Source organism: Vanacampus margaritifer, chromosome 12, assembly GCF_051991255.1.
Source record: "Vanacampus margaritifer isolate UIUO_Vmar chromosome 12, RoL_Vmar_1.0, whole genome shotgun sequence".
In the NCBI taxonomy this organism is placed as follows: Eukaryota; Metazoa; Chordata; class Actinopteri; order Syngnathiformes; family Syngnathidae; genus Vanacampus; species Vanacampus margaritifer.
In genome coordinates this window covers 5,861,469-5,885,529 of record NC_135443.1, presented here as the reverse complement: position 1 = coordinate 5,885,529, position 24,061 = coordinate 5,861,469, and the positions used below count along the sequence as shown (strand labels likewise).

Here is a 24,061-nt window from a genome sequence, read left to right as displayed (position 1 = left end):
TCCATCAGAAAAAAAAAAGGTTGTTTCTACCTTATTCCGTTTTTGAGTAATCAACAATAGAAAATGGTTAGTTTCACCTGTTTTTGAAAAAAAACGTCTTTTAACGTCTTTGGCACTGCTCCATAGGATTTTACGAAACGTTATTTAACGTTTTTGGCAGTCAAAGAGTTAAACATGCTATTGTTTCTTGTCCCATGTAAAGATATACCACCCTCTTAAAAACGCATTTTTCTCTTTGTAGTATATCATATACAGAAACAATTCCATCAAACATAACCATGTGTGTTCATAACCGTCCTTTTGTTTACCATTACCCCAAAGCGTCCCTTTGAAACACAGACGGCCTACTTTAAAAGCAAACAAGACTATGGAACGCGAGGTCACTGTGCGCTCTCCGCAAAGGAAAATATGAATCTGACGCTCCCCCCCTTTCACAACGTACAGTAATGGCGGATAGGCTGGCCGCCGCCGACGTCAGCGGAGGGCATACGGGGAGCCGTTGTATCACTCCAGGGTGACTCACTGTTATGGAACAGAGCGGAACGCGCCGTACTTGAATGGAAAATAGGGACGGCAGCCATTGAGCTACGACACAAGGCAGCCGTCGTATCTGTTGATATTAAATGAGGCAGAAGATGTGGCTTCAAATCCGGTGCTATTATCTCACTCGTCATGCTTGAGTATAATAATCTGCCAGTCTGAAGCAGTGAAACTGTAGTTCAGTCTGGAAATATTTTTCTTAGAACTGGTAGACAGTGTTCTCCTCCTATTCGCAAATATTTTTTGGGGACCCATCATCTGTTGTTAGCAACAAAAAAAATGCTTTACAATACCGATCATTGTGGTGCCAAGTGAGGGCAGGCACTTCTATTAGAGACAATTATTGCAAAATATAACATACTTATATTATACAGTATACCATTGAGTGTTCCAGGTTTGTTGATTTTTTTTGTACAGTTAAAACTATTTTGCTGTCAGCCGCGTTCATTTTGTGTGTAGTTCCACTGTTGACCACACGGCAGTATATTATTGTTTGCCACAGTAAATTTGAAAGAAGAAGATGAAAGCAGGAAGTAGGCCAGCAGTTTCAAGATCAGCCTAGTTTGTGCTGAAAATGATTCAGAGTTAAATTCTCTGTAATCATTTTTTTTACGTTTTCAGAAATGGTACAACTTGGCGGTGATCAGCTGGATCTCGGTTAGTATCGTTTGTTCTCGAAGTTCATGTGATAAGACATGGCCTTTCTGATTGGCCGTTAATAACTGAAAAGCTTTGAAAATGTTCAACTACAAATCAAATTTCCTATCGCAGCCAAAGTAGTTGTAGAACTGCGCAACATTTGAGCTCAGCTCTCGTTGTATATTCTGATTCATTTAATCAGAAGAAGAGATCAAGAATTGGTAAAAATAAAAAATAAATGACAGAAGCGTGGTCCCGCGCTCCTGGCCTCAATGGGTTAAAAGGCCACCTTAAAAAGTCCTAAGAATCCAATTTCCATTATTTCCTCTAAAAATAATCATCCTGTGTGGACTGTATTTGATTTTAGAGGTTCAATTGTTGCTCATACACACAGCACAATGTTAGAGCCAGTGACTGCCAAAAACGTTAAATAACGTTTAGTAAAATCCTATGGGGGAGTGCCAAAGACGTTAAAAGACGTTTGTTTCAAAACAGAGGTGAAACTAACCATTTTCTATTGTTGATTACTGAAAGATGGAATAAGGTAGAAACAAACTTTTTTTTTCTGATGAAAGATGAGAGTCCAATCTTTCATTTGGTAGTATATGTGTTTCCATAGTCCAAACACATAATTTTCTGTGGACCTTGAAAGATCAGTCAAAATGCTTAAATCGGCTGGCACCCACGGCATCCCTTTTCTGAAAACGTCTGGCAGTCAAAGAGTTAAGCCTTCTTCGCGGGAATTAATTAGCAAGTAGATAACATGCCGCATTTTTTTGTGCGGAGACTCAACTATCAGAGAATCCACATCTGCACCTCCAGCTATCTGCGGCCCTCCAAATGAATGGAGTCATTTTTCAGGCTCATGAAACAGAACTGCATACTATTATAAAAAAGAAAAAGAAAAAGTGGGCCTCGCTTAATTAAACTTTACAGTAGGCGGGCATGCATGCTCGATGTGCAGCTATTAAAAATTATTGGGATGCGGACAGCAGTCTATAGAGCCCATTGTGTGTGTGTGTGTGTGTGTGTGTGTGTGTGTTTTAAATAATTCACCACCTTGGTGACCTCATTACTGCAGCAGTAGTTTGACCTTGACTTCAGATGAAGAAATGCTTCCAACGCCATAAAACAGTAGTAAAGTACCTCCATGGTTCACCGCAAACCGTTCCATGACGCCGTTCCGACTTCAATAAGGTTGAATTGCTCCAAAAACACTTCAAGCAGTTGAAATTTACTTCACTTTCCTTTTTTTTTTTTAAGTCTGCTTGTCTGCTAGCTTAATGCTAACACATTAGGTCAAACGCCATAGATGAATGCATCTATTTGGTGTTCTAAAGCTTTAAGCTACCAATGGTGCAGGATACAATACTTACAGTAGTTGTGAAACTCTTCTACGTTTTGCGTTTGCATGACTGTATCGTTCTTCTGTCCATAGGCTGATTGAAAACTGTCTCAAAATGGAGCATTACGAATTCACGCCACAAACTAACATTGTCCTTCCACTGCAAAAAAAACTAATTGTGGCAGGATGTTGTGGAATTTGCTGCCACCATCTAGTGGAGGGAGTCTAAAGCGCACATGTATCTCACATTTTTGCTCTTATCTCGCCATTTTTGTTTGGTGAACACCAATGTAAAAAAACATCCCTTAGCTCAATAAGGCTTGGGCACCGCAGCTCCGATTTAAACTTATAAAAAGACCAGGCTGCTCTTCTTACTGACAGACAAAGTAATTATGTGCCCTTCCTTTGAAGCCAAATCAATAGGCAGGCCAAGTCGGCCTCGAGCCGGTGGAATACATCACAGCCTGATGAGCAGAGTAAAGATGGCTATCGTGTCTCGCTAAAATGATCGGGTCGGGAAAAGAAGCTTGAGGGGCCGTCTTATCATTACTCGGAGACCTTTTTGCCATCGGCAGGAAAAAGATTTTTCAAAGAGGATATAGCGGATGTACTGTACTTGATGTGCTCAACACCTTCCTCATCCACGTGCGACACAGCAGGAAGGACCTCACACCACGTCTGCGTCCATCCAGCCATCACCTGCTGGTAAACAGATGGCTCGCCATAACAGACGACAGACGGGTGGGCCGAGCGTGCAAATCCACTGGACGTGCGGCGGAAGAAAAAAAAAAAAAACCCACTTCCTCTTTCCCCCTCCTTCAAAAGAGCCGATCAGAATTCTCGGCGCGCCTGCAGGAAGCCGAGGCTCAGCGGGATTGGGAAGCGCAAGGTTACAACGCTTCCTGTTCTGCATTTAAACTCTTTGGTCGTCCAAATTCACCAAACGGGTCAAAGTGACCTCAGCGGAAACATCCCCGAGAGTCCTCCGTGGGGTCGTTTGGTTCAAATAACATTGAACTTCTTGACTGAATGATGTAGCAGAGGTGAAAACAAGCATCTTTTGATTGTGGATTAAATCGTGGGGCGTACGGGATTTGACTGCAAATAAAGACACGTTTCATTCACAAGACATCGTTAATCGACATTTCCACACAATAGACCAAATTCCTCGGGATCAATTAATCCATTGTGATGCACATTCATACTAGCGCGCCCCCATCTTTGTCTGGGCTTGAGACTGGCAGTGGCTGGGAGTCGGAATCTTGCCAAGAGACACTTCTGGATGTTACCATCTAGATGTTCTGGGATTTGAACCCCAGTCCGCAGTGTCCAAAGTCAGCCGAGTCAAATGCCCATCGCAAAATGGCAAACCCTGTGTTTGTTCAGTGAAATTAACTCTTTGACTGCCAAAAACGTTAAATAACGTTTAGTAAAATCCTATGGAGGAGTGCCAAAGACGTTAAAAGACGTTTGTTTCAAAACAGAGGTGAAACTAACCATTTTCTATTGTTGATTACTGAAAAACGGAATAAGGTAGAAACAAACTTTTTTTTCTGATGAAAGATGAGAGTCCAATCTTTCATTTGGTAGTATGTGTGTTTCCATAGTCCAAACACATAATTTTCTATGGACCTTGAAAGATCAGTCAAAATGCTTAAAATCGGCTGGCACCCACGGCATCCCTTTTCTGAAAACGTCTGGCAGTCAAAGAGTTAATGGCCATGAACTGCCGTTTCCTTATTTTTCTCGCCAACACTAAAATTGTTTGTTAAAACTGTGAGATGCAAATCTGCTCCACCTGAGGCAAGTAACCTTGAGTATACAAACCATCCAATCTCAAGGATGTAGAAATAAATATGTTCTCACACTGGAGTCCACCTTGAAACACCAACCACAATTTTCGCTTGCTTTCTAGATAAATACAGTCCACAGCAGCTGCGGCAATTTGCATTTAAAGGCTCCTCATGTTACAAATCTCATGCCCGGAATTTACTACATTTACATTTTGAATGCCTTGGAAATGCTCAAACCCCAAAGCTCAACATGTAAATAATAAAAGTGAAATAGTGGAAGTACAATATTTCTGATTTAATTAGCGGGATCCTCTGGTAATTACAAACATGGATGGCAAAGGCAGATTTTGAGGCAGGGAATTTTTTTTATTTACATAGCGGTAAGAGGATAATCGAATCCAGAGATTGACACACTGAATACAGAAATCGTTTTTATATCTCTTCGGAGCGACACTAAAGCTTTTTTTTTGTTGCTCAACTAATTATTCCACTGTGATTGCATGGCGATGAGCCCCGCGTGTACTTTGGCTGTCGCGCTTAGTCGGGATAGAAAAAAGTTGTGAATTAAAGGAAATTTATGGACGTACACAAGAACTTTTACCAAATTGCAGTTCGGCTCTTAACTCTTTGACTGCCAGACGTTTTCAGAAACGGGTTGTCCCCAGTGCCAACCGATTTTAAGCATTTTGACTGATCTTTCAAGGTCCATAGAAAATTATGTGTTTGGACTATGGAAACACGCATACTACCAAATGAAAGATTGGACTCTCATCTTTCATCAAAAAAAAAAGTTTGTTTCTACCTTGTTCCATTTTTCAGTAATCAACAATAGAAAATGGTTAGTTTCACCTCTGTTTTGAAACAAACGTCTTTTAACGTCTTTGGCACTCCTCCATAGGATTTTACTAAACGTTATTTAACGTTTTTGGCAGTCAAAGAGTTAAATAGAAAACGTCAGTTCTTCAACACCAGGACATGCCATTGAAGATTCTGTAAAATAAGCTAGATCTCTTATTATTGAGATACACAGCATGCGACATGTAACACTCGACGATGACCTCAACCTCTCGAGGTAACAAGACTCCTTTTATCATCGCTTGACCTCAATCTAAAACGAGGCTTACCCATCCCGTGCTGTCATCTCGGGCTGTCTCAACCGAACGAAAATGTTTCCATTCCGGTCTTCTCCCGGTTGACCTCACACAGCCGCGGTCAAGATGCTGGCTTCAGATACAGACAAGTTCGCCGCAGATCACACAGATATTTACGCCGCCTCTCTTTTGCTCTTTCAAGAAGTAGCCACTGATGTATCCGAGTTCTGTTATCAATCTCACTACATATGATCAAAAAGAGTGGATTTTAGTTAGTTCTGTAGGGTGTAAGTACTGTACGTACAGTACATGAGTTTTGGCATACTGTAGCTGCTTATGAGTATTCTCAATGAGCTATTCAAAGGGACAGCCGAGGTTAGATGTTCTGAAGACCAAACTTCAATGATTAAGACACGTCCAGAGGAGAGACAATGAATATCTTGTTACAATGAGGAGAAAGCTGCCAAGCAAGAGGACCAGAGGAAGAACTAAGAGAGGGTTGATGATAGGCATAAACGGAAAAGGGTGTTGCGGACCTCGAACAGGACAGTTGGACTACTGGAATGATTGCCTGTCTCTGCCGGAGGCCAGTCCAGGGTGTAGCCTGCCTCACTAATCCAAAGTCCGCTAGCATGAAAAAGATAAGCGCTGTAGAAAATAGACGGGTGGAAGAATGCAAGAGTTGCCTCCCATTAAAAAAAAAAATCGAGGTTGATGCGATATCAAACACCTTCTTCTGAGCCACATTGAAACGCACAATGCTGCAATTCAAACTCCACCCTGAGGCTCGTTACAAGCTAAAAAAAAAAAAGCCACTGTAAAAACGTCGCCGATTGCAGGGAATGCGGGAATGAGCTGCTGCCTTCAGGGTTTGTCTGTACAAGAACAGGTTGACTATTAAGCCTCACTTTGGCGTCTAACGACCCGCCTCATCTGCACTTAGGCGAGACACTGGAGAGGAAAAGCTGGATAAGGCAACGAGGAGAAGAATACATTTCACGGCCGCGCTTTTGAGAAGAGGATCAGGAAGTCATATCTCCCACTGCAAGATAAGTCCTTTTCAACCGCCTTGTGAGGTCAGGTGGTCGCTGCCTTCCGAGCGTACCGATATTCTTCAGGTATGAGATGTCAGAAACCTTCCTGGTCTGTTGATAGACCTTCTAATAATGTTTGTAAACACCGGGCAATAGGGGGGAGACCGCCGGTGACTACCGCTGACCTTAAACTGAAAAGGGTGGAAACTCTCACCGGTTTGTAGAAAACATTCCGAGTAGAAGCCATGGCTTATTCGTAACCCGTCTACATTGATTCTTACTATACGCATACATTGGTAATGATAATCATTGATTCAAATCGTTATCAATCCCAGACTTGAGTCTGCACACTTTTTTTCCCTGGACAGCTCAGTATTGTTCATTCGGTAATTTTACCGATTTGACATGTCATCATCATTGCTCTCTTTTTTTTTTCTTTTTTTTTTTGTATGTGGGTGAGTATGTGCGTGAGTGGGTACGTATTCATTAGTTCACCTAAAACCTATTAAAAAATCCCATACCGTTCACCTAAACTGAGTTGTGAGGCCGTCAGGAGACCCGAGGAAGGACCAAAGCTCACTTCATCTAGAGCAGAGGTGGGCATCGAGGGCCGCAATCCTGCAGGTTTTGCGTGTTGCCCTTCTCCAACACAGCTGATATATGATCAGCTCATCAGCGAGCTCTGCATAAGCCTGATAACGATCCTGTTGATTGGAATCAGCTTGTGTTGGAAGTGAGAAACCTACAAAACCTGCAGGACTCCGGCCCTCGAGGACCGAGATTGCCCACCTCTGATCTAGAGTAATATCTGTGCTTAAGTTGCAGCTAGTACCAATCATTTGGAATCGGTAAACCAGTTCCCGGACGCCCCCCAATAGGCCCGCCCAACCAGGCAAGCAGCCAAGGCGAGCGCATGCTCGTTCACCAGTAGGGTCTTCGCTGACCTTGGATTAGCTTTCACACACGTTGTGTACGTCTCTCGGCTGGCCTGGGAACGCGCCTTGGGATCACGTCGGAGGAGCTGGCTGAAGTGGCTGGGGAGAGGGAAGTCTGGGCTCCCCTGCTAAAGCTGCTGCCCCCGCGACCCGACCCCCGGATAAGCGGAATTGAAGACGGAACGGAACGGAACACGTTGTGGCTTCCAGAAGAGTCGATGGGTTTGCATTCTGCCCGTTGCGTCCACGGCAACGTTCACTCCATTCTGGTCAGTTCAGCCACCACTGTTGCCAGCATCCTTCGATTTTTGATACTCCTGAGCGCTCACCAAGGCCAGCCCACCCGGCGGAGTAGCCCACGCTAGCCGCAGCCACAATACAATCTTATCACGACAGCCTCGCATGTTACAACAAATGTCCAAACAGAAATAGAGCCGGATAATGTTATCAATGCAGGTGTATAAACAAGAGTTAACCTTGAAAGTGTCTGCAAGTAATCATATGCTATATTTACATTACTCAAATCATGACAGCTGCAGCTTTGGGTTAATTAGTAATATGTTACAATAATTTCATTTGGCATAATCCACATTTTAATGATGTGAGTTACTGATAGCAGTTATTGTCTGTCAAACTCCGCCAATTCTTCCACTGGTTTCACAATCCGTATTTTCTCCAGAGAAGGCGAGTCTTCTTTTGTTTGGATGAAGATCCGACACTTTTTGTCCATGCGTTCTCGATAAATCCATTCTTTCTCAATTGTCGCGCGCCCTTCTGGCAACGTCAGCCTTTCGTTTTGTGAGATTTTCATTGACGTAGACGTGTTTATCTTTAAGGTTGTATCTCTCTCTCTCAAAAGAGCAATTCTTTTTCTCCCTGTCAACAAACCTGATCAGAACTGCCGGTGGTCGTTGTCTCGTTCGCTGAAGGTCAGAATCAACTGCACTTGTGACAATGCGTCGATCTTTTTCTTGCGTCGCTTTCTTTTCAACTGCTGAATTTCCCGCAGAAGCGGTTCGATGCTCTTTTTCATTTCAAGTATTTCGGTGACCATTTCTTTGACTTTTTTTTGGACAATTTCGTCAGCTCTTTTTCCACCAGGCATATTGCAACAATGTCGTTAAAAATTCCCAATGTCAACAAAATAGTTAGAGGTCAAGAGCGAGTGCAGGAGCGAGTACAGATGCGTCCTTGATTCAATCTAATCCTCACGTAGCATCTTCACTTCTCAATTGCTCTGCTTTGGTCAAATGACGGAAGGGTTTGTTTACATTGTGGTGCCATCGGGTCTACAGTATAGCCAACTAAAAGTGACATCATGATGGAGCGTCTACACTCACGACACATTCCCACAGCACTGGAAAATGCCAAACTCGCTATATAGGGCATTACATAGTAGCTAGAGAGTAATTCCAGAGTTGAAAACATCCAACGACCTCCTTTAAAATACATTTCAGAACTCTGCTTGGTGCCATCACCGAAGCAAAATGAGCACCAAACGAAGGACCGGCAGTGGGGTTGAATTGAAAAGACACACAGGGGCAGATAGTCGACAACTCTGCTAAGTCCTTGATAGATGGTTGCCATAGCGACGGCGATGACATTCACTCACCCAATTTGGCCCCGTTTGTTTCACACATAGCGCCGCTAACATATGAGCAAGAGCGGCGGCTATGAGAGAGATATGAAGAGGCGGCAAAAATATAAGCGGCAAAAAAAATATATATATATTTTTTTTAAAAGCCGGTTTGGCGTCCCTTGCGGGCGGAGTGACCTGAGGCGGCGGATAATAGAGCAGCAATCAGCTCGCGTTGAGGCTGTCGCGGGTTCAAACAGATGCATCAGTCAACGTGATGGAGCGAGCGAGCGCACGGCTACGGCGCTTACAAATTGACTTCACCTTGGTCTCTCTGGGGAAAAAAAAAAAGGACATTCTGATTCAAGTGCTGCTGCGGCAAAAAATAAATAAAAATGTGGCAAAAACTGTAATTTCTTTACATATTTTTTCATCATGTCACACCTCCATCTTTGAATAACGTACAAAATAATGGAGTGCAATTTTTCATCCATTAAAAACAAAATAATAGCATTTTTCATTTTTTTTACGGCTGGAACGGCTTTCCATTCATTTAAAGAGTTTAAGTTGTAAATTACAAAATTAGAAAAAAAAATCCACACCCTTGGCAAGTTTCATTACACTTGCATTAAGGCAGCTAAAATGCTTTAAAAAAAATAATTTTAAAAACGCTACTAATGGCCAGAGGGTTAGGCAAGAGCAGATGAAACCACGACTCGAGAAAACTGGCCTAGAAGCTTTCATGAAATTAAAAGTTGCTCTCTAAGAGCCTTGCTGGCAAACACGTCCCTTCCTATTATCCGTTTCATTTCATACCCTGCAGCCCTGTGGACCAACGCAATTAAAGAATGACAAACTTGAGACTCTAACCCTCAACAGTAGTTCATCTCCTCCATCTGTTACTGCAGTCGCATTTTCAGATTCCGCAAACTTCGCCGCCCGTCCCCCAAAGCGATGGCTCTCGTAGCCGAGGGCTGTTTACAAATTGGGTGCGCGCGTTCTCATGTTGGGAACCGTTTCAGGTTGTGTAAGAAGAGTGCATTACCATTAGCATTAGCATTAGGGAACCGCTGCAGGGCAGTGTCATTTAGCATGTAACTTGTTTTTCACACATTGGGTGCCTTTGCGTAGCGTTATCTCACCTGTGGGTATGTGTTCCCACAGCATTTGTGTATAAATATTTGTTACTTGAAAAAAAAACACTCCCGAAGTCGATGCTAACATGCTGTTAGCTTTTAGCATTAGCACGAGGCTAGCGATGTTTTTAAAGGGAAGAATGTTTTGTATTTAAATATACATTGGATGTAATTCTTAGCGTTGTGTGTTTAGTTTTACAGTTAACTCCAACTGGGGTGTCATTAAATATCTTAAAGGACGCTTAGGGACAACAGAATAACATACGCTACACACGTGCTAGTTGCTAATGCTATGCAAACAAAATTCAGGGTACTTTCACAGCGTTGGAAACTTCGGTTTTCTTCGATGATAACGTTGAGGGGAAAATAATCGGCCATTTGGCCCAATTGGCCGATTGGTTTGGCCGATGTTTGAATGGCAATAATCGGCCAATTATAATCGGCGGCCGATTAATCGGTCAGCAACGTGAAAAATCAGCTATTTGGAGCACTTTTTCTTGCAGCAAAGAGCCGTTTTGTTTCAAATGTTTATTGAAGAATTGATGGCTTGCGTAGCGTGGCCATTCAGACAAGGTGAATAACTTCAGTTATTTTCTGTTAAGATACGGCTTTCAAGTTACTTTACATAGAACGGACTAGCCAATATTGATGCGTTAAAATAGAATGAAATTGAGAAATCCAATTATTAGAAATAATTCCAAGTGTATTTTGAATAATGTATGCGAAGAGGCAGTGTGGCTACAGTAAAATAAAAAATAAAAACTCCACCGCAGGATTAAGGTTCACGGTCTCACTATTGTGGGTGAGTAATTCCACTTTCGGCCACTAGACGGCAGCCCACTAGGTTGCTAAACGTGTGAAAGTGAAGAGTGAAAACAGGAAGTGGGGCAAGTTCAAGTTCATCTTAGGTTTTGCTGATTATTATTAAATCCTCTTTAATCCTGCTTTTACCACCTACACAAAGCCACAGCTGAGGTTCATTTTATATTAGACATCTTTTGACAATTATTGATGTAAAAGGTAAAAGCTGTCCTCACAGACTGCCCGAAAGAGGCTTTCATCCCCGCCGTCAGACGCCTCAAAGGCCCGGCCGCCGCCGCCGCCGCCGCCGCCGCCGCCGCCGCCACGTTGTCGCCGTCTTCTCCCACATTTAATTTACTTTTTAGCTCTTCAACCTCAAGTGGATTGAACGCGGCCGCTCCGCTGCCGGAGACGCGTACGACTTGTGCAGAGGCGGGCTGACAATAGACGCCAGCTGACGCCACCTGTTCTTGTCAGCCCGCGGGAGTTTGCGGCGAAGAACGTCTGCGGTGGATTTGAATGCTCATATGCAGCGTTTAGTAAAAAGATGAATACTGTCATAAATGCTGACGAGTTTTTCGAGTTTATTCCCATGTCAAATAGTAAAAGTTGTACAGATGTCTCATAATTGTGTGTTTCTATTTTTTTACCTCAACGCTGCAAATTGAGATACCTCATTATTGTCCCTGTGGCAGTAAAGTCCGGTTATAATTTTCTTTTTTAAATAAATACATTTTGTGTGTTCACTGTGTACGTGTTGTTTTGTTTATCCACAATTGAGGAAGTGAAACCAAAGCCACAGGACGTCTGTTTCAGTTTCTATTTCGTAGTTAGCACGTCGCTCGTGTGAACGCTACAAATTTTGTTTACGAGCTGCCGGGCAAAAAAAACGTTAAAATTGACCTTCCGCTTACTTCATAGCAGGCGAAATTCTGCCTTGCCGCAAAGCAGCCCTTATCAAAACTGCCAGCCGCTCAGAGGAGCAACAAATGATTCGCTGAGCCCAACAAATGTGAGGAAACTTCTTCTTGTTGGCGAAAGACCACAGATAAGCACAAGATTTGGAGCTTGACAAATTAACTTGAGAGGAAGTGCAACAGCAAAAAAGTTTTCATCTGAATGAGCAGCAGCACACGCCCGACAAATTCAAATTTGGCCTCGTGTTGTCCAAGGCAGACAGATGGGCGCGTGCCGGCCCACTAAACTGTCACACACAAACAAAACACGCACACAAAAATACAAAATGACATGAAAATCACACGCACACACAAAACACGGCGAAAACAAAAACACCGACAGGCAGTAACCACAACACACACAAAACAATGATCACACACACACACAACAAAAACACAAACTAAACACCAATACACACAGGTTCACAAAATCGTACACATATACAGGCACACAAAAAACAAAGGAAATGCACACACAAATACATAAAAGGGAAAAACAAACACACTAAACAAGACACGTGCGCAACAAAAAACATGAGACACACAAAAACAAAATACACAAAAACACACAGAGGAAATGAGCATACAAAAACACGCAAAAACAACACACTCAAAAACAGAAACATACTCTGACAAGCAACAGAAAAAAAATAATAAACACACACAAAATCCACAGTAACAGACATACATACACACACAAACAAAACGCCAAAGTAAGCTCATTAGCATTCCAAGTAAACACTCTCCATCCTTTTTTTTTTTCCTCTCTCCCCCTTCTCCAGTCCACTCGTCTTTTATGTCTCCCTTGTACACTTTCTTTTGTCTTGTCGCCTCCTCCGGGTAGACGACGCGAGTCGACAAAGCAAACGTGGCTTCAACAAGCGCGCTGGGAGGAGCAAGAAATGTCTCGCAGCTAGCGGCTAACAGCTAGCAGCTAAGCTAATGACTGGATCAACCTTTTTCACATACCTCCTGCACTAAAATGACTTTTCATGTTCTCAATGAGCTCTTTTTTGAATATTGTTTCATATGATTTGGGGGAAATTATTGTGGGAATGAATTGATTGATGATTTTTTTATTTTTTTTTTAAATATAACTTTATGGTATGTTTTTCCAGAGGCGGAGCTACGTCTCCATGTATACATATTTTCTTTAAGTGGTGACGAGCGACTTACGCTTTAACATGACCCAACTTCCTGCTAAAGATAATAAAAGAAGATATATGCGACTTTTTGGAGTCACTTCCACACCGCAAAACCTAACTCTTATTCGCACGACAGATCGGAAATTGTAAAGCTACATCTTTTTGCGCCATTCATTGCTCGTAAATGACGTATATATTTGATCCAGGTGATCCAACACATGCATACACATCAAGACAATACTTGTCTATCGGCTCAGCCGTCATCAGTGAGGTGCGCGTTGTGGAAAATTGTGAAGTGTGAATATGTGGGAGGCTTGGAAGAGCGGGAAAAGGGATACAAAAGCAGCATATGCAGCATGTGAGAGGCCTCTTAAGAACACCTGTGCCTGCTTGCCTTCTTTTGCCACACATTGCCTTAGCACCTCGCTTTGTTCCTGCGCTTAAAAATAGGGAGACTCTTGAGAAAGCACTTGTGGCGTGTGATTGCCGGAGAGTAAGCGTGCCCAACCACCGTGGCCTCTAGAAATGGGGCGGAGCCAATGGCGACTGCGACATCATTTTAGAGTTGCTCGTGTTCATGGGGATTCTTTGATTGAGACGTTACAGTCACAGTTTCATGTTAACAAGGTGCGGCTGAAATTGAACTTGATAGTTAATTAACTCATTCACTGCCATTGACGGCTATAAACGTCCAAAATTCATTTGAACTATTTCTATTAGTTGAACATTTTTTTCCACTTTTGTTAACAATAGTATGAAAACCTAGAATTTTTTTATTGTACATTTAAAACAGATGTAAAATTTGTGATTAATCGTGAGTTAACTAGTGAAGTCATGCAATTAATTACAATAAAAAAGTGTATGTCTCGATACCTGGGGTCAAAAATATTTTTAGAACTCAGCTACTTCTTAGCTACTGATTAATGCAAAGGGATGGTGAAATAACAAATATGTTATTTGAAGTTGAAACTAGAAAAATTCCCGCGGAAATTTTGAATGGGAATGCTGACTCAGTTTAAAATTTAAACGACTGGAATCGGTCAAGAAATGTGGAAGTTAACCATAATCAACATAAACTAAAAGTATCTTACTGTCCCTTTAAGAAAAAATAAATATGTTCAAATTTATTTTCATTTAACCGTATGTTGTTATGAATAATGATATTCATCTAGAGTGAACAATGGGCAGAACAATCGTACCAATAATAGTCAAGAGTCCCATTTATATAAATATGTGCAAGTATTTAAATTTTCAAAAGCTCACTCCCGCAACACTTCCTAGGAAATCACAATGCCCCATCACCGTTGAGCTAATTCAGAACTAGCCTGCGGGCTACTCGTGTGGTCCTTGGGTGCTACCCGGTGCCGTGATAAACCCGGGGGTTTCCCACGCATCCTCAATTTTTCCCAACCAGTCTCCACAAACTCCTCACATACCTGTTTGTCCTTGTCCTTGGCTTTACTGCCTCCGCCGCCGCCCGACATCCGCGACGAGGTGACATCGCGGGGGATGACAGAGATTTGGTGCAACGGCATGTTCATCCCAGCAGACGGGGGGGTGGGGCTTAACGCTCACACGCTCGCTTCCTGTCCCGACGCCTGATCTATGGGCATGATGGTTTGCGGCCGCAGAGCCCTGCGGAGGACCAACAAATGGGAGCGTAAATGGACTAAACGCACACTTTGTTGCAGCTGCAGGGTTACACAACAAGGAACTCAATTACAAAAGCAAAAAAAAATGTGTTATTTTGAAAAAGAGGTCATTGTTTATAAATCGGACCATGTCAACACTAACGCGAATGTTTGAAATGCATATTTTTGCTAAGGCGATTTGACACACAAACATTGTTTTTTTTTTGGTCCCATCCAAAACGTTCTCCAGCACCGCATTCCAAATCATTCTGTAAATTATGTTTTCTGTCATTTCTATAGTTGATGCATATGGCACTCGGCATTATTTTTCAAATCATTAAACATTAGAGAATAATTTCATTAAAAAAAATAAAAATAAACAACAACAGTAAATATATGGGAAAGTCTTTTTTTTTTTTGTCCAATCAGAATTTAGCCTCAATCTGTTGCTATGTCAATCCAATCTGCCCAGAATCCGCAGTGTTGACCACTCTTACTCTATATCTATATGAAACCTCTTCTTTAATTTTTTAATCAGATTTCAAATTTGTCCTCACAGGGTCACAGCATTATTCTGTTCTCTCATTGGTTAGCCAGATCAAAACTACTAAAAACGTATCTGTAGCACAAATTTAATACGGCTGATAATCAGCATCTCTGGTTAGTATGAAGCATTTTATTGGCGATGCTATTATATAAATATTGATTGTGAACTGCTGCAGATGACGCACACCTGTTGACGTTTAGCTTGGCAGCTTTGTAAAAACAAACCACTGGGACAAATTTCTTCACAGGGACTTCCCCAAAATGGCCGCCATGCACTTCAAATTCAGCATCCAAAGCAGGAAAGATCATTTACAAGCTTTTGGACACGGTCTACACGTTGATTATACGGGATGCTAATTGGAAATGGTCTGGTTGTTGAGCGTGTCACAAAAAAACTCTTTTGTTGCACATGACAAATTCTGCGTGATCAAAAAGTTGACAAATCAGCTTGAAAATGAGACAAGAGTGACCAGTGCTGGTTCTGACCACAACTTGGCTCACTCAAAAAAAGGCTTCATGTCGGATCCTGGATGATAAATAATTGAACAAATGGATGGAGTTTGACACTCTTTTGAATCCAAAAAGCTCCCAAGCCGAGTCATTCAAAAGTTTCTAACACAGTTGACTACTGCAAAAAAAAAAAAAAGTCTTGGGTTCCTTATTAGCTGTGCACCTTTAACGTCATTTGCCCGTGCTGAAAACAGTAAACAGGACAGATAAAGATATAAAGATCCACTACAAAAAACGGGTTTTAACTGGCCGCGGAAGGAAATTTCAATGAGCTCCTAAGTGTAGGTCTTCCCTGTTTGAAATCCTTGTCAGGGTCATCCGCAGTCCCGCCTTCCCTGGCGTTCCGCTCAGCTGCGCTCCGCTATTATCCTCCGCTGCTGTCAGATCAGACCTGAGATTCGTTTTGCCGGCGCCGTCATGCGCGCCCCGTGCGTGTGTCCGCTCATCCGCACACTTACTGTACTACAGCTGCACTCTACGTCTTCCTGGCAGGTTACAAAAAAAAAAGAGGGACAAAACGGGCCATGAACGGTCTCAGAAGGATTTTTCCGCAGCCATAGAGAGGGAGCGAGGATCCTGTGAGACTTCTTCCCGTAGAAACGTGTTAAAGACGTTAATACATCTTAAAAGGTTAAGTAATTACCGAGTGATTGCTGTGCCTCATTTGAGTCGGTCTCGACTAGTTTGCGGGCTAAAGAAGCGGAAGATATCGCATGTAAGCCGCCACCAGAAGAGGGTCCGGGGGATCATTCCGTCTTGAAAGGTTTGCTAGCTTAAGAAAAATTGATAGTAAACGTCAAAGTCTGGATGGAGTAAGTCGTTTTTCAGACGGATGCCAGTTTGAGTTCCCAACTCTTGAGAAGTTTTACTTTTGATACATCAAATTAAAAATCCTAAAATTGAATTTTTCCTTAAAATTGCATGAAATTTGGCAAGTTTCTATTTTTCTAATTAAGTAAATATTGTGAGTAAACATGAAATAGTGTAGTTTCAATGAGTTGCTGGAAAAAGAATTGAAAATTGCTAGGGTACATTGGTTGATTCACACTAGTGAATTTTGTAGCTTCATTTAGATTATTATTATTTTTTTAATTCAGTTAATTTGATTCGTTTTTAAAGTTAGTTCGTATGTTTTTTCAAATATGCTTCATTTGAACTCATTCACTGCCATTGCCGGTTATAATTGTCAAAAAATCATTTCAACTATTTCTATTAGTTTAACTTTTTTCTACCTTTGTTAACAAGAGTATAAAAACCTAGAGAATTTTTTTATTGTACATTTAGAACAGATATAAAATTTGTGATTAATCGTGAGTTAACTATTAAAGTCATGCGATTAATTACGATTAATAATAATAATTAATTATGATGGCCCTAATTTTTAATAATCATCTTGTCAAGCAATTACAATTTTTTGATTGTAATTGATCGCATGACTTCACTAGTTAACTCATGATTAATCACAAATTTTATATCAGTCCTAAATGTACAATAAAAAAACATTCTCTAGGTTTTCATACTCTTGTTAACAAAAGTGGAAAAAAATGTTAAACTAATAGAAATAGTTCAAATGAATTTCCGACGTTTATAGTCGTCAATGGCAGTGAATGAGTTAATTTCTTTTTCATTTTTGATTATTTGTACAGTTCCAGATGTTTTTCCTAAATATTGCATAATGAAGTAAACTGCACTTATCAAAAGACTGTTTAGTGTTTAACCTTCTTTCTTTTGTAGTCTACTGCTGACCAGTAATACCAAAAATAAAAACATTTAAAATCAAACACAAAATCCACATTTTAAAATTGACATTTCCGCTATAATTATAGTTACTTTCATGAATGTAAAATATTGTGAATGTAAAATATAGTTAGTTAGTTATTGTTTATATTTTATTAACAAAAATGTTTTTGTTTTTTCAATTTTAGTACGAGTTGTCTTAGTTTCATCAACAACTAGCATGTTGACAACTAGCATGCTAGCTAAAGAATTCGACGCTATAACATGGAAGCTTGAAGTCATCAGATTTGTTTCAACTATTTTGCTGGCTAAAGTAGAAATTGAAGTAAACAAAAGCCTGCAGTCAATAATCAGCAGACGATGTCGCAGTTGATTCTAAACTAGCTTGCTGGCTAAATACTTTGCTTTTATAAACCAGAGTCGACAGTCCAGTAATCGGGAGTGGGAGCAGTGCGGCGGCTGATTCGGTCTTTTGACTTGTTTGCTGGCAGAAGCAGTAAGAAAATGGTTAAACATGGAGTTCAGAAGTTAATTCTGTCTCGATGATTTTCTGGCTAAAGAAGAAGACATTGATAGGAAATGTGAAACTACGTTTATTTGCACATGGTCAAGCCAGGCGGCATCACTCTGAACATTCAAAGAGCAAAAAAGAGAAAGTCATTTCTTTCTCACAAACTCGACACCGTGTACAGTTTCACTTCTTGATGAGAAGCTGGGAATAAATTATCATAATTTTGTCCCTTCAGATCCAGACAGCAGCACAAACAATATTATGAATTTCTTTCCACTTCCTCAAATGTCACCATGCATTTCCTAATAAACTTGCACGACATCCTTTCTTGATTCTATGCTAATGAGGCCCACTTAGGATGTGATTAAGTCGCGTTCCTGGTGGGAGGAGACGTTCCGCAAGCGGGTGATTTCTCGACGACGACGAACCACTTTTGCCAATTTAGTGTCGCATCTCCATTTCCAGAAAAGGAAGGCGGGTTCTTGCGCCATTAAAGTTTCATTTTGACACGTCTACCAAAAACAGGAACGCCATGTTGGCCCCCGCAAACACACTTAAAAGTGGGTCACGGAAAGTTCAACTCTGAGGGATACATCATTCCCAGCTGGGCGTAAAAATAGCCGGCATCAAAACATCACACCATCGATTTGACATCACGTCCTCAATTTGAGCCGTCAATCTGCTTGAGTTTGGCAGAGCGCGTCGGACATGGTTTGTTGTAAATACATTTCAACATGGATGCCTTTCAGTCGCCGTCATAAACATTCTCACCGTGCTTTTCAATGTTGCCTAGCAACCGGCAGACTCTCGAGGAACAGGTACACTTATAAGGACTGGGACAAAGGTAGTGGATGGATGAGCACAGGGAAAAAAAGAATACAATTGGCAAATCACACAAGCTTTGGAACTCCATCACATGTGGCATGAGTCAGCCGATCGCAGCAGTTCTGCGAGTGGGTGTTTGCGAGGTTGGCAAGAGGTGAGGAGGGAAAATTTATGGCAAACAAATGATGTCATGCCGTAAAACAAGAGTCTACAATAAACGTTTTTTTTTTTGTACAGTGGTAATATTTTGGTGTAATGCTAATCTATTTAGAGTGTAATTCCACTATTGAACACTAGAGGGCAACATTATTTTTTTTGTAAATTTGAAAGAACAAAACAGCAGTGCCTACTAATTTGCTGAAAATTATTAAATGTCATCCACTAGAATTATTTTTCACCCTCAAGAAAGCAACAGCTTCAGGTTCGTTTTATAATGTACATCTTTTCTCAGCATATCATTATTGATGTTCATTATGAAATACATTCGATGCCTATGAAAAAAACGTGATTGGTACTATATTTTTGTTATCCCTTGCTCTTGCTCTCTCAAAAATTGGTGTCTAATTGTACATTTGTATTATTTCAACGTGAATTTAACTCATTCAAACCCAATAAGGTATATATACATTTTTAAATTATTTGTCCTGCACTCCCAAAAACGTATTTTATACGTTTTTTTTTTATACTAGAACATACAGAAGGCTTTGCTAGTTAAAGCAATGGTAGTTATTACAATAAACGGCAGGCAGGTGGCAGCAGAGTATAAGAGATCAGCCAGGGCCATGTTTCCAACAAGTTTGTGAATAATAATGACATTTAGCTATATTCTAATGCTAACTGATGCAAAACGGAAACAGGTGTAAATATACTTTTTTTTTTCCTGATGAAAGAAGAGACTCAATTTTTTCTTTTGGGTTCCATGTTTTTATAGTAGTAGAACAGAATATTCTGTGGATCTTACAAAATCAGTCAAAATCCAGCAAAACAGCCGGGAGCGAAGTGGGTTACTTCAGTGAAAATGGCTGCGAGTGAGCTGTAAATGCTATAAAAATGCCTTAAGTGGTATTTATTGAATGGAGGCAAATTACTGAACACCAAGAAATTCTCTATTTTTGTCTACTATTTACTCAATGTGAACCACTCAAGTAACTTCTCCCTTTTTACTCCTTAATTAGCACATTCCAGTTCCATGATCTACTTCTTCTTTTTTTTTTTTAATCCAAACTGTGTTTTCTCTGCAAAGGTCCAAGGTTAATGAACCGCTTCGTGCATGTTTTTACTTCTCCTCCACTTTTTTTTTTTTATTTTCATACTTTTGAAATCAACAGAGCGAAACCTGGCACGCAGGCTCTCACTGGCTGCACATTGCCAACGGCGCAGTGGCGGCGTGTACACAATTTATATCAACTCCGCGGCGCTGTTGCTGTGCGCACATCGGAACATTAGCCGCATTGTTTGCCGACTTAAATATGAATTATTCATGACATTTTGGAGAAAGGAAAGAAAGAAAAAAAACATCCATTACTGCTATGTCACATATTCAGGACCACATTCATGCGGTGCTGTGAAGTCATAGAACCTGCAAAGGTATGACTTGTATTATTCGCTACAGTATCAAAAATCCAGAAAATGAAACGCAAACTTTTGATATAATTGAAGGCGGGGGAAGAACAAGCCAAGCGGATGTTGCGGCAAAACGCAGAATGCTCTAATTCCCACTAATCCACGTGGGACGCTTGCACGCTACAACTAAAATTGAAGAGAAAGAAGGAAGAAGAAAAAAATGACAAACAAGCTCAAATGGCAAACAAGGAAACTTCTTCAGGCTACACAACATTGTCGCAATCTCAAACAAAACCACCCAAAAATGTTTGCAAAGCACAAATTGCAGGATGAAAAATGCGCCTTAAAATGCTTCTTCAAATATCGCTAGTACGTAACTTATTCACTGAGTGTCGTTAACAACCCTGTGATAGATAAATAGCTATTTTTCCCCACGCTGTAAAAAAAAAACAAAAAAACTGTGGGCTTTCCTCCACATTGCAACAATGAGGCGCTCTAAAGAGGCTACGCCAATGCAAAGCACCTGTGCAGTACAATTTAAAAGATGAATATAAACTACCTTAAAAGGAACCTCCACTAGTCTAAAGACAGTATGCTGATTAATATAATGTTTGTGAAACATGAATGAAGCAGCAAAATACAGTTTTTATCCATCTCAGGAAGCGGCCATTTTGACACTTTCGACTGAAATGACATCACATTGCACTTTCTTTTTTTTTTTTTTTTAACCAGCGTTATCGTTACACCCCTAATACATATTTACAAAAAGTAAGCAGATAGACCGATATGCTTATTTCAGGGCTGATACCGATATTGATTATTAGTAGTCAAGGACGCCGATAACCGATATTTGTAGCCAATATTCATTTTCACTAAACGGGAAAATATTGGCATCAGAATTTGAAAAAATATAAACTCCAGCTCTTTTTTTTTGTATTTAAGAATATGTTTAGTGAACAACTTTTAGGGATCGTAAAATATTGGGAGTTAAAAAAAAATCTTAGTCAATAGTCATCTTCGTTTTGAAAAAATCTAACAAAAAGTTCAGGGGTGTGTCCCAGGGGCCGTAGCGTGTCTTCAAAAGTTAAATAAAAACTTAAGCAAATGGCTCCCTTTTGCTTTCGACAGTAAATCGAGTTTTCTAAAATGTCAAAATATCTCAAGTATTAAAACATAACTTCTTAGTTTTAATTTCAAACAAAAATAGAAGGTGCAGAGAGTTCCCAGTGTCGGATATAAAAAAATTAATAATTAGTTCCCAGAAGTTTTTTTTCCCCCTGAACACTTTTTTTTTTAAACTGATCTATTACCACCCTCGTCTGTATAATTTTTCAAAATGGTCGATGCTGATATTTGTCAAAAATGCCGAATATCTACTGACTGATGGAATTTCCCCAAATTGTGGGCTTTGCGATTTGACATTTTGATTAATTGTTCAGCACTGCAAGAATTTTTATTTTATTTAGATTTTTTTTGGGAGGGGGGGGGGGCAAGGAGGGGTTATTTAAACTCAGCCCGCTAGCATTCATTCAATTGTCAATCCAGTAATTACCAGTCAACAGTGCGACAATGTCGAGGGGCGATGAGGCTTGGCACGTCGTTCCGTTCGACGCACTTTGTTAAAACCTGCGAGGGATATTAGGGAAAGGGAGCGTGGGATGATGTTCATTCTTGATTTAGAACCCCCCACCCCCATCCCCCGCCCCTCAGCGGGCGCATGCAACCAGTCGGAACCGACGGAGACGGTGTCTAATTGGGTTGACAAAAGCCGGGCCCGTCCGTCCTCCACGGGCTTCCCTCGCCTCTCCTTGGCTGAGTTAATGGGGTTGGCTAAGATTAAGAAGCTGCCGCAAAAAAAAAAAAAAAAAAAACACACAGCGACAACAAACGCTGATGCCCGAGAGGCAATTTCAAGTCAACAGTGCAGGTTACATAGCGTTTGTTGGGGAGGAGTCCAAATGCCTGACATAGTTCAATAGTGAAGAAAGGAAGTCGGCGGAGCACATACCTGAACGCTGGCTTTGTTTGCTTGTCTGTCTGCTAAGAGCAAAGGTTGCAAAAGTACAGATACGAAAAAAGGTTTTGCAAAAGCCCAAGTACTGATTCAAACGGGCAAAATTCAACGATAACTTGCAGAAGACAAAAATTCCTTGTATTAACTTAAAGCGTTGCTGTATTTTTTTCGGTTCTCATGAGCTCATTTAGCATTTTTGTGTTGGTAAATAATGCTAGCTAATTTTTGGGAAAACGTTTCGATGGTAGAAAAGCGAAAAGGTTTTGGGGAAAACTCAAAAGTAGTACTCTGCCGCCATTTTCTGGCATCTCGGTGCTGAGGAACTTCATGAGCAACTTCATTTAGACAAAAGTAACAGTTTGCCGCCATCTTGTAACATCTTGGTGCCACTCAACTAAAAAGAACAAAATTAAGGAACTTCATTTAAACCAGGGGTGCTCAAGTTCGGTCCTCGAGAGCCCCTAATGCAGCCTGTTTTCCATGTTTCTCTCCACTAACACACCTGATTCATGATCAGGATGGTTATCAGGCTTTTGCAAAGCTTGCTGATTAGCTGATCGTTAGATCCGGCTGCGCTGAAGGAGGGAAACATGGAAAACAGGCTGCATAGGGGCTCTCGGGGACCGAACTTGAGCACCCCTGATTTAGACAAAAGCAGACTTTCACCGCCATCTTCGTGCCCAAAAATTCTGTTGAAGTGAGTTGAAGAACTTCATTTGGACAAAAGTAGGGTTTTGCCGCCATCTTCGTGCCCAAAAAAATTCTGTTGGAGTGAGTTGAGGAGCTTCATTTAGATAAAAGTAGCTTTTTGCCACCATCTTCGTGCCCCAAAAAATCTGTTGGGAGTTGAGTAACTTCATTTAGACAAAAGTAGGGTTTTATCGCCATCTTCGTGCCCAAAAAAATTCTGTTGGAGTGAGTTGAGGAGCTTCATTTAGATAAAAGTAGCTTTTTGCCACCATCTTTGTGCCCAAAAATTCTGTTGGAGTTGAGGAACCTCATTTAGACAAAAGTAGGGTTTTATCGCCATCTTCGTACCCAAAAATTCTGTTAAAGTGAGTTGAGGAACTTCATTTAGACAAAAGTAGGGTTTTGCCGCAATCTTTGTGCCCAAAAAACTGTTGACGTGAGTTGAGGAACTTCACTAAGACAAAAGTGGCGCTTTGCCGCCATCCTGTAGCATCTTGGTGCCATTCAACTATGTTGAAATGAGTCGCGGGGCTACATTTATAAAAGCAGTGCTTTTGTCGCAACTTGGCATTGCATTTAGACAAAGGTGGTGCTTTGCCACCTTTTTTTAATCACCCAACGCTGTTATGTTGCCGGCACTGTAGAACCGTGTGACGTTCTAATGATGTCATCTAGCGCCACTGCAACCCGCAGCGACGCCTCGGCCCATTTCGGCTGAGCCAGCGACTCGTCCCGGTTGATGGATGGCAGGCGTCCAATACGGGCACCCTCCTCCTACTGTATCATTTCATTGAAATGGAGACGACCACGTGGTTTTCCCTCACGTGTGCATGACATCATCCATTGAGATCAATCGGCCATCTTCTACGGACCGATCAGTACGTGGGGAATACATCGGATTAGGGTTATTAGATTACAGGCCAGATAAATGTGGACATAACCACAGTCAGATAGTTTGGGGTCATGTGACGACAGCAATATGGGGCCTGCGCTAGTAGTACATTTGGTAATATTGTTAAAGCCAACAGATGCAGACGGCCTGG

At 41.1% G+C, this 24,061-nt stretch overlaps 1 protein-coding gene across 3 annotated transcripts in view; it reads right to left on the bottom strand.

The window, feature by feature from the left end:
* The window catches only part of marchf8 (membrane-associated ring finger (C3HC4) 8), a 64,909-nt gene that overhangs the window by 32,844 nt on the left and 8,004 nt on the right, over nt 1–24,061 (bottom strand). For all 3 annotated transcript variants that reach the window (XM_077581457.1, XM_077581458.1, XM_077581460.1), the window contains exon 2: nt 14,428–14,626. In XM_077581457.1, the coding sequence (XP_077437583.1) occupies nt 14,428–14,532 (105 nt within the window). In that variant the 5' untranslated portion in view covers nt 14,533–14,626. The remainder of the gene's footprint in view (nt 1–14,427; nt 14,627–24,061) is intronic.